This window comes from Phyllobates terribilis, unplaced genomic scaffold (genome assembly GCF_046119375.1).
Source record: "Phyllobates terribilis strain yellow unplaced genomic scaffold, ASM4611937v1 Scaffold_12__6_contigs__length_324123572, whole genome shotgun sequence".
Classification (NCBI taxonomy): Eukaryota; Metazoa; Chordata; class Amphibia; order Anura; family Dendrobatidae; genus Phyllobates; species Phyllobates terribilis.
In genome coordinates this window covers 91159546-91171826 of record NW_027362772.1, presented here as the reverse complement: position 1 = coordinate 91171826, position 12281 = coordinate 91159546, and the positions used below count along the sequence as shown (strand labels likewise).

At 47.0% G+C, this 12281-nt stretch overlaps 1 protein-coding gene across 3 annotated transcripts in view; it reads left to right on the top strand.

The window, feature by feature from the left end:
• ANO7 (anoctamin 7) overlaps positions 1-12281 on the top strand; it is a 110296-nt gene that overhangs the window by 36463 nt on the left and 61552 nt on the right. For all 3 annotated transcript variants that reach the window (XM_073656135.1, XM_073656134.1, XM_073656136.1), the window contains 3 exons: positions 10220-10395; positions 10529-10636; positions 10869-11005. In XM_073656135.1, the coding sequence (XP_073512236.1) occupies positions 10220-10395; positions 10529-10636; positions 10869-11005 (421 nt within the window). The remainder of the gene's footprint in view (positions 1-10219; positions 10396-10528; positions 10637-10868; positions 11006-12281) is intronic.

Sequence of the window (12281 nt, the reverse complement as noted above, 5' to 3'; positions counted from 1 at the left end):
GAGGAGTGGTACTGTGCAGTGTATATATACAGGACAGGAGGAGTGGTACTGTGCAGTGTATATATACAGGAGGAGTGGTACTGTGCAGTGTATATATACAGGAGGAGTGGTACTGTGCAGTGTATATATACAGGACAGGAGGAGTGGTACTGTGCAGTGTATATATACAGGACAGGAGGAGTGGTACTGTGCAGTATATATACAGGACAGGAGGAGTGGTACTGTGCAGTGTATATATACAGGACAGGAGGAGTGGTACTGTGCAGTGTATATACAGGACAGGAGGAGTGGTACTGTGCAGTGTATATATACAGGACAGGAGGAGTGGTACTGTGCAGTGTATATATACAGGACAGGAGGAGTGGTACTGTGCAGTGTATATATACAGGACAGGAGGAGTGGTACTGTGCAGTATATATACAGGACAGGAGGAGTGGTACTGTGCAGTGTATATATACAGGACAGGAGGAGTGGTACTGTGCAGTGTATATATACAGGACAGGAGGAGTGGTACTGTGCAGTGTATATATACAGGACAGGAGGAGCGGTACTGTGCAGTGTATATATACAGGACAGGAGGAGCGGTACTGTGCAGTGTATATATACAGGACAGGAGGAGTGGTACTGTGCAGTGTATATATACAGGACAGGAGGAGTGGTACTGTGCAGTATATATACAGGACAGGAGGAGTGGTACTGTGCAGTGTATATATACAGGACAGGAGGAGTGGTACTGTGCAGTATATATACAGGACAGGAGGAGTGGTACTGTGCAGTATATATACAGGACAGGAGGAGTGGTACTGTGCAGTGTATATATACAGGACAGGAGGAGTGGTACTGTGCAGTATATATACAGGACAGGAGGAGTGGTACTGTGCAGTGTATATATACAGGACAGGAGGAGTGGTACTGTGCAGTGTATATATACAGGACAGGAGGAGTGGTACTGTGCAGTGTATATATACAGGACAGGAGGAGTGGTACTGTGCAGTGTATATATACAGGACAGGAGGAGCGGTACTGTGCAGTGTATATATACAGGACAGGAGGAGTGGTACTGTGCAGTGTATATATACAGGACAGGAGGAGTGGTACTGTGCAGTGTATATATACAGGACAGGAGGAGTGGTACTGTGCAGCGTATATATACAGGACAGGAGGAGTGGTACTGTGCAGTGTATATATACAGGAGGAGTGGTACTGTGCAGTGTATATATACAGGACAGGAGGAGTGGTACTGTGCAGTGTATATATACAGGACAGGAGGAGTGGTACTGTGCAGTGTATATATACAGGACAGGAGGAGCGGTACTGTGCAGTGTATATATACAGGACAGGAGGAGTGGTACTGTGCAGTGTATATATACAGGACAGGAGGAGCGGTACTGTGCAGTGTATATATACAGGACAGGAGGAGCGGTACTGTGCAGGGTATATATACAGGACAGGAGGAGCGGTACTGTGCAGTGTATATATACAGGACAGGAGGAGTGGTACTGTGCAGTGTATATATACAGGACAGGAGGAGTGATACTGTGCAGTGTATATATACAGGACAGGAGGAGTGGTACTGTGCAGTGTATATACAGGACAGGAGGAGTGGTACTGTGCAGTGTATATATACAGGGCAGGAGGAGTGGTACTGTGCAGTGTATATATACAGGACAGGAGGAGTGGTACTGTGCAGTGTATATATACAGGACAGGAGGAGTGGTACTGTTCAATGTGTATATATACAGGAGGAGTGGTACTGTGCAGTGTATATATACAGGAGGAGTGGTACTGTGCAGTGTATATACAGGAGTAGTGGTACTGTGCAGTGTATATATACAGGAGGAGTGGTACTGTGCAGTGTATATATACAGGACAGGAGGAGTGGAACTGTGCAGTGTATATATACAGGACAGGAGGAGTGGTACTGTGCAGTGTATATATACAGGAGGAGTGGTACTGTGCAGTGTATGTATACAGGAGGAGTGGTACTGTGCAGTGTATATATACAGGACAGGAGGAGTGGAACTGTGCAGTGTATATATACAGGACAGGAGGAGTGGTACTGTGCAATGTATATATACGGGAGGAGTGGTACTGTGCAGTGTATATATACAGGACAGGAGGAGTGGTACTGTGCAATGTATATATACAGGAGGAGTGGTACTGTGCAGTGTATATATACAGGACAGGAGGAGTGGTACTGTGCAGTGTATATATACAGGAGAAATGGTACTGTGCAGTGTATATATACAGGACAGGAGGAGTGATACTGTGCAGTGTATATATACAGGACAGGAGGAGTGGTACTGTGCAATGTATATATACAGGAGGAGTGGTACTGTGCAGTGTATATATACAGGAGGAGTGGTACTGTGTAGTGTATATATACAGGACAGGAGGAGTGGTACTGTGCAGTGTATATATACAGGACAGGAGGAGTGGTACTGTGCAGTGTATATATACAGGACAGGAGGAGTGGTACTGTGCAGTGTATATATACAGGAGGAGTGGTACTGTGCAGTGTATATATACAGGACAGGAGGAGTGGTACTGTGCAGTGTATATACAGGACAGGAGGAGTGGTACTGTGCAGTGTATATATACAGGGCAGGAGGAGTGGTACTGTGCAGTGTATATATACAGGAGGAGTGGTACTGTGCAGTGTATATATACAGGACAGGAGGAGTGGAACTGTGCAGTGTATATATACAGGACAGGAGGAGTGGTACTGTGCAGTGTATATATACAGGAGGAGTGGTACTGTGCAGTGTATGTATACAGGAGGAGTGGTACTGTGCAGTGTATATATACAGGACAGGAGGAGTGGAACTGTGCAGTGTATATATACAGGACAGGAGGAGTGGTACTGTGCAGTGTATATATACAGGACAGGAGGAGTGGTACTGTGCAGTGTATATATACAGGACAGGAGGAGTGGTACTGTGCAGTGTATATACAGGACAGGAGGAGTGGTACTGTGTAGTGTATATACAGGACAGGAGGAGTGGTACTGTGCAGTGTATATATACAGGACAGGAGGAGTGGTACTGTGCAGTGTATATATACAGGACAGGAGGAGTGGTACTGTGCAGCGTATATATACAGGACAGGAGGAGTGGTACTGTGCAGTGTATATATACAGGAGGAGCGGTACTGTGCAGTGTATATATACAGGACAGGAGGAGTGGTACTGTGCAGTGTATATATACAGGAGGAGTGGTACTGTGCAGTGTATATATACAGGACAGGAGGAGTGGTACTGTGCAGTGTATATATACAGGAGGAGTGGTACTGTGCAGTGTATATATACAGGACAGGAGGAGCGGTACTGTGCAGTGTATATATACAGGACAGGAGGAGTGGTACTGTGCAGTGTATATATACAGGACAGGAGGAGTGGTACTGTGCAGTGTATATATACAGGAGGAGTGGTACTGTGCAGTGTATATATACAGGAGTGGTGGTACTGTGCAGTGTATATATACAGGACAGGAGGAGTGGTACTGTGCAGTGTATATATACAGGACAGGAGGAGTGGTACTGTGCAGTGTATATATACAGGACAGGAGGAGTGGTACTGTGCAGTGTATATATACAGGACAGGAGGAGTGGTACTGTGCAGTGTATATATACAGGACAGGAGGAGTGGTACTGTGCAGTGTATATATACAGGACAGGAGGAGTGGTACTGTGCAGTGTATATATGCAGGACAGGAGGAGTGGTACTGTGCAGTGTATATATACAGGACAGGAGGAGTGGTACTGTGCAGTGTATATATACAGGACAGGAGGAGTGGTACTGTGCAGTGTATATATACAGGGCAGGAGGAGTGGTACTGTGCAGTGTATATATACAGGACAGGAGGAGTGGTACTGTGCAGTGTATATATACAGGACAGGAGGAGTGGTACTGTGCAGTGTATATATACAGGACAGGAGGAGTGGTACTGTTCAATGTGTATATATACAGGAGGAGTGGTACTGTGCAGTGTATATATACAGGAGGAGTGGTACTGTGCAGTGTATATACAGGAGTAGTGGTACTGTGCAGTGTATATATACAGGAGGAGTGGTACTGTGCAGTGTATATATACAGGACAGGAGGAGTGGAACTGTGCAGTGTATATATACAGGACAGGAGGAGTGGTACTGTGCAGTGTATATATACAGGAGGAGTGGTACTGTGCAGTGTATGTATACAGGAGGAGTGGTACTGTGCAGTGTATATATACAGGACAGGAGGAGTGGAACTGTGCAGTGTATATATACAGGACAGGAGGAGTGGTACTGTGCAATGTATATATACGGGAGGAGTGGTACTGTGCAGTGTATATATACAGGACAGGAGGAGTGGTACTGTGCAATGTATATATACAGGAGGAGTGGTACTGTGCAGTGTATATATACAGGACAGGAGGAGTGGTACTGTGCAGTGTATATATACAGGAGAAATGGTACTGTGCAGTGTATATATACAGGACAGGAGGAGTGATACTGTGCAGTGTATATATACAGGACAGGAGGAGTGGTACTGTGCAATGTATATATACAGGAGGAGTGGTACTGTGCAGTGTATATATACAGGAGGAGTGGTACTGTGTAGTGTATATATACAGGACAGGAGGAGTGGTACTGTGCAGTGTATATATACAGGACAGGAGGAGTGGTACTGTGCAGTGTATATATACAGGACAGGAGGAGTGGTACTGTGCAGTGTATATATACAGGAGGAGTGGTACTGTGCAGTGTATATATACAGGACAGGAGGAGTGGTACTGTGCAGTGTATATACAGGACAGGAGGAGTGGTACTGTGCAGTGTATATATACAGGGCAGGAGGAGTGGTACTGTGCAGTGTATATATACAGGAGGAGTGGTACTGTGCAGTGTATATATACAGGACAGGAGGAGTGGAACTGTGCAGTGTATATATACAGGACAGGAGGAGTGGTACTGTGCAGTGTATATATACAGGAGGAGTGGTACTGTGCAGTGTATGTATACAGGAGGAGTGGTACTGTGCAGTGTATATATACAGGACAGGAGGAGTGGAACTGTGCAGTGTATATATACAGGACAGGAGGAGTGGTACTGTGCAGTGTATATATACAGGACAGGAGGAGTGGTACTGTGCAGTGTATATATACAGGACAGGAGGAGTGGTACTGTGCAGTGTATATACAGGACAGGAGGAGTGGTACTGTGTAGTGTATATACAGGACAGGAGGAGTGGTACTGTGCAGTGTATATATACAGGACAGGAGGAGTGGTACTGTGCAGTGTATATATACAGGACAGGAGGAGTGGTACTGTGCAGCGTATATATACAGGACAGGAGGAGTGGTACTGTGCAGTGTATATATACAGGAGGAGCGGTACTGTGCAGTGTATATATACAGGACAGGAGGAGTGGTACTGTGCAGTGTATATATACAGGAGGAGTGGTACTGTGCAGTGTATATATACAGGACAGGAGGAGTGGTACTGTGCAGTGTATATATACAGGAGGAGTGGTACTGTGCAGTGTATATATACAGGACAGGAGGAGCGGTACTGTGCAGTGTATATATACAGGACAGGAGGAGTGGTACTGTGCAGTGTATATATACAGGACAGGAGGAGTGGTACTGTGCAGTGTATATATACAGGAGGAGTGGTACTGTGCAGTGTATATATACAGGAGTGGTGGTACTGTGCAGTGTATATATACAGGACAGGAGGAGTGGTACTGTGCAGTGTATATATACAGGACAGGAGGAGTGGTACTGTGCAGTGTATATATACAGGACAGGAGGAGTGGTACTGTGCAGTGTATATATACAGGACAGGAGGAGTGGTACTGTGCAGTGTATATATACAGGACAGGAGGAGTGGTACTGTGCAGTGTATATATACAGGACAGGAGGAGTGGTACTGTGCAGTGTATATATGCAGGACAGGAGGAGTGGTACTGTGCAGTGTATATATACAGGACAGGAGGAGTGGTACTGTGCAGTGTATATATACAGGACAGGAGGAGTGGTACTGTGCAGTGTATATATACAGGACAGGAGGTGTGGTACCGTGCAGTGTATATATACAGGACAGGAGGAGTGGTACTGTGCAGTGTATATATACAGGACAGGAGGAGTGGTACTGTGCAGTGTATATATACAGGACAGGAGGAGTGGTACTGTGCAGTGTATATATACAGGACAGGAGGAGTGGTAGTGTGCAGTGTATATATAGTACAGACCAAAAGTTTGGACACACCTTCTCATTTAAAGATTTTTCTGTATTTTCATGACTATGATAATTGTACATTCACACTGAAGGCATCAAAACTATGAATTACCACATGTGGAATTATATACTTAACAAAAAAGTGTGAAACCAATGAAAATATGTCTTATATTCTAGGGTCTTCACAGTAGCCACCTTTTGCTTTGATGACTGCTTTGCACACTCTTGGCATTCTCTTGATGACCTTCAAGAGGTCGTCACCCGAAATGGTCTTCACTTCACAGGTGTGCCCTGTCAGGTTTAATAAGTGGGATTTCTTGCCTTATAAATGGGGTTGGGACCATCAGTTGTGTTGTGCAGAAGTCTGGTGGATACACAGCTGATAGTCCTACTGAATAGACTGTTAGAATTTGTATTATGGCAAGAAAAAAGCAACTAAGTAAAGAAAAACGAGTGGCCATCATTACTTTAAGAAATGAAGGTCAGTCAGTGCGAAAAATTGGGAAAACTTTGATAGTGTCCCCAAGTGCAGTTGCAAAAACCATCAAGTGCTACAAAGAAACTGGCTCACATGAGGACCGCCCCAGGAAAGGAAGACCAAGAGTCACCTCTGCTTCTGAGGATAAGTTTATCCGAGTCACCAGCCTCAGAAATCGCAGGTTAACAGCAGCTCAGATTAGAGACCAGGTCAATGCCACACAGAGTTCTAGCAGTAGACACATCTCTACAACAACTGTTAAGAGGAGACTTTGTGCAGCCGGCCTTCATGGTAAAATAGCAGCTAGGAAACCACTGCTAAGGACAGGCAACAAGCAGAAGAGACTTGTTTGGGCTAAAGAACACAAGGAATGGACATTAGACCAGTGGAAATCTGTGCTTTGCTCTGAGGAGTAAAAATTTGAGATCTTTGGTTCCAACCACCAATGTCTTTGTGTGATGCAGAAAAGGTGAACGGATGGACTCTACATGCCTGGTTCCCACCGTGAAGCATGGAGGAGGAGGTGTGATGGTGTGGGGGGGCTTTGCTGGTGACACTGTTGGGGATTTATTCAAAATTGAAGGCATACTGAACCAGCATGGCTACCACAGCATCTTGCAGCGGCATGCTATTCCATCCGGTTTGCGTTTAGTTGGACCATCATTTATTTTTCAACAGCACAATGACCCCAAACACCTCCAGGCTGTGTAAGGGCTATTTGACCAAGCAGGAGAGTGATGGGGGGCTACGTCAGATGACCTGGCCTCCACAGTCACCAGACCTGAACCCCATCGAGATGGTTTGGGGTGAGCTGGACCGCAGAGTGAAGGCAAAAGGGCCAACAAGTGCTAAGCATCTCTGGGAACTCCTTCAAGATTGTTGTAGACCATTTCCGGTGACTACCTCTTGAAGCTCATCAAGAGAATGCCAAGAGTGTGCAAAGCCGTCATCAAAGCAAAAGGTGGCTACTGTGAAGAACCTAGAATATAAGACATATTTTCAGTTGTTTCACACTTTTTTGTTCAGTATATAATTCCACATGTGGTAATTCATAGTTTTGATGCCTTCAGTGTGAATGTACAATTTTCAAAGCCATGAAAATACAGAAAAATCTTTAAATGAGAAGGTGTGTCCAAACTTTTGGTCTGTACTGTATATATATATATATATATATATATATATATATATATATATATATATATATATATAAAACTCATAAACACACACTCGCAGACACACAAATATATATACACTTATCAACATTGAAGTTTCAACTCCAAGAAGTAAAGGAGGTAGAATTATGGAAATCACCAGATGGATAGACATGGTAATGATATAAATGGAAACTGTACTTTCACAACCTTAGGATTATTCAGTCTGGAGTCTAAGCCTCGAGCAGAAATCCCGGCACCCCCGGCCTCGGCTGCTGTCACTGACGTCATTAATGGTCGTCTGAGGAAGGTTCTGCCGCTGATTGTACAAATCCTCAGGATCCGCTGCCAGCAGCTCCTGTGTGATCACCGACCAATGACATCCCCGATGTGCTCGATGGAGACAAGTCCAATTTTCTCCATCGAGCACAGCCGGGAGGTCATTGGTCGGTGATCACACAGAAGCTGCAGCGTCTCCGGACTTGTCTCCATTGAGCACATCGGGGACGTCATTGGTCGGTGATTACACAGGAGCTGCCGGCAGCGTCTCCAGACTTGTCTCCATCGAGCACATCAAGGACGTCATTGGTCGGTGATTACACAGGAGCTGCCGGCAGCGTCTCCGGACTTGTCTCCATTGAGCACATCGGGGACGTCATTGGTCGGTGATTACACAGAAGCTGCTGGCAGCATCTCCAGACTTGTCTCCATTGAGCACATCGGGGACGTCATTGGTCGTTGATTACACAGGAGCTGCCGGCAGCGTCTCCGGACTTGTCTCCATTGAGCACATCGGGGACGTCATTGGTCGGTGATTACACAGAAGCTGCTGGCAGCGTCTCCAGACTTGTCTCCATTGAGCACATCGGGGACGCCATTGGTCGTTGATTACACAGGAGCTGCCGGCAGCGTCTCCGGACTTGTCTCCATTGAGCACATCGGGGACGTCATTGGTCGTTGATTACACAGGAGCTGCCGGCAGCGTCTCCAGACTTGTCTCCATCGAGCACATCGGGGACGTCATTGGTCGGTGATTACACAGAAGCTGCTGGCAGCGTCTCCGGACTTGTCTCCATCGAGCACATCGGGGACGTCATTGGTCGGTGATTACACAGAAGCTGCTGGCAGCGTCTCCGGACTTGTCTCCATCGAGCACATCGGGGACGTCATTGGTCGGTGATTACACAGCAGCTGCCGGCAGCATCTCCGGACTTGTCTCCATCGAGCACATCGGGGACGTCACAGGTCGGTGATTACACAGGAGATGCCGGCAGCATCTCCGGACTTGTCTCCATCGAGCACATCGGGGACGTCATTGGTCGGTGATTACACAGGAGCTGCCGGCAGCGTCTCTGGACTTGTCTCCATCGAGCACATCGGGGGCGTCATTGGTCGGTGATTACACAGCAGCTGCCGGCAGCATCTCCGGACTTGTCTCCATCGAACACATCGGGGACGTCATTGGTCGGTGATCACACAGGAGCTGCTGGCAGCGTCTCCAGACTTGTCTCCATCGAGCACATCGGACACGTCACTGGTCGGTGATGACACAGGAGCTGCCGGCAGCGTCTCCAGACTTGTCTCCATCGAGCACATCAGGGACGTCACTGGTCGGTGATTACACAGGAGCTGCCGGCAGCATCTCCGGACTTGTCTCCATCGAGGACATCAGGGGCGTTACTGGTGGGTGATTACACAGGAGCTGCCGGCAGCGTCTCTGGACTTATCTCCATCGAGCACATCGGGGATGTCATTGGTCGGTGATCACACAGGAGCTGCCGGCAGCGTCTCTGGACTTATCTCCATCGAGCACATCGGGGATGTCATTGGTCGGTGATTACACAGGAGCTGCCGGCAGCGTCTCTGGACTTATCTCCATCGAGCACATCGGGGACGTCATTGGTCGGTGATCACACAGGAGCTGCAGCGTCTCTGGACTTGTCTCCATCGAGCACATCGGGGACGTCATTGGTCGGTGATTACACAGGAGCTGCCGGCAGCGTCTCTGGACTTGTCTCCATCGAGCACATCGGGGACGTCATTGGTCGGTGATCACACAGGAGCTGCCGGCAGCGTCTCCGGACTTGTCTCCATCGAGCACATTGGGGACGTCATTGGTCGGTGATCACATAGGAGCTGCTGGCAGCGGATCTTGATGATTTGTACAATCAGGGGCAGAACCTTCCTCAGACTGAATAATCCGGATGTGAACATTGTGTTTCCATCTTTTATCGTTTGCAGATCAGTGATCTCCATTAATCCCTTCTCCGTCCAGGGGCTACAATCCCCATGATGAGGAGTGGCTATATACATATATACTGTGTTTCCGTTAGTATTACAGGCACTGGGATTTTGTCTGCTTTTTTTGCAGACTTTGTCCTTGTTTGGGAGGAGAAAATTTCTTCCAAGAAGCACAAGACAGAGAAATCCTCCAAAGGATCTGACCATCGTGGACAAGGGGGCAGAGCAAGGGGCAAAGCCGCTTCTGAAAACCACCGGAGGCGCTTCCACCGCAACCTGCTGAAGGCTGGCCTCCTGTGTGAGAAGGTGAGGCCCCTGCAAGGGACACATGGAGGGTCCCCTATGCAGCTCATAGTTTTGTGGCCCCTGGTTGTGTCGACCCATGAGGTCTCATTCGCATAGATTGTATGTGGTAACAATGTGCATGCCCCCCGAACAGGAGCAGACTCTGAGCGAGCGAAGATCTCTGCACTATCTGAAGCTTAGCGCCCCCTGGGACGTCCTGGTGTACTACGCTGAGGAGCTGTGCATGAGGGCCCCACTACAGGTCAGGCTGCATTATTTCCTATTCAGTGACCCCATGGAAAATCTGGGAATAGGGCACAATTTTGCTGTGAGCACCACAAGTAATAATTTTTTTTTTTGGGTGGTAAACCTTTATGCCCAGCGTCCAGCACCGGAGAAGTCCGCTGCACAAGCCTAAGGGGAAGGGAATCGACAACTACTTTTAACAATCTTTGGCTGTCATTGGTTTCTGTAACGATTGTGTCCTCCATCAGGCCCAGCCGAATCCAGACAACAACACATCGGACAGATTCCTCCAGGGGCTTCACCTGCCCAACCCCATGTACCAGCACGTCCCCAACAAACCACTGGACTATTACACCTGCGCGTTCCGCAAATCCAAGCTGCAGAGGTGAGACCCCACCGAATAACTGCGTCAGTGACCCGAGAGGATAGGGATGGCGAGGATCACCACAGGGTCCACCCGACTCCAAGAAATCATACATCACCCTGCACATATACTACTGATCCTGAGTTTCATCCTGTATTATACTCCAGAGCTGCACTCACTATTCTGCTGGTGCAGCCATTGTGTACATACATTACATTACTGATCCTGAGTTACCTCCTGTATTATCCTCCAGAGCTGCACTCACTATTCTGCTGGTGCAGTCACTGTACATACATTACATTACTGATCCTGAGTTACCTCCTGTATTATCCTCCAGAGCTGCACTCACTATTCTGCTGGTGCAGTCACTGTGTACATACATTACATTACTGATCCTGAGTTACCTCCTGTATTATACCCCAGAGCTGCACTCACTATTCTGCTGGTGGAGTCACTGTGTACATACATTACATTACTAATTCTGAGTTACCTCCTGTATTATACTCCAGAGCTGCTCTCACTATTCTGCTGGTGGAGTCACTGTGTACATACATTACATTACTAATTCTGAGTTACCTCCTGTATTATACTCCAGAGCTGCACTCACTATTCTGCTGGTGCAGTCACTGTGTACATACATTACATTACTGATCCTGAGTTACATCCTGTATTATACTCCAGAGCTGCACTCACTATTCTGCTGGTGCAGTCTCTGTGTACATACATTACATTACTGATCCTGAGTTACATCCTGTATTATACTCCAGAGCTGCACTCACTATTCTGCTGGTGCAGTCACTGTGTACATACATTACATTACTGATCCTGAGTTACATCCTGTATTATACTCCAGAGCTGCACTCACTATTCTGTAGTGCAGTCACTGTGTACATACATAACATTACTGATCCTGAGTTACATCCTGTATTATACGCCAGAGCTGCACTCACTATTCTGCTGGTGCAGTCACTGTGTACATACATTACATTACTGATTCTGAGTTACATCCTGTATTATACTCCAGAGCTGCACTCACTATTCTGCTGGTGCAGTCACTGTGTACATACATAACATTACTGATCCTGAGTTACATCCTGTATTATACGCCAGAGCTGCACTCACTATTCTGCTGGTGCAGTCACTGTGTACATACATTACATTACTGATGGTGAGTTACCTCCTGTATTATCCTCCAGAGCTGCACTCACTATTCTGCTGGTGCAGTCACTGTGTACATACATTACATTACTGATCCTGAGTTACATCCTGTATTATACTCCAGAGCTGCACTCACTAT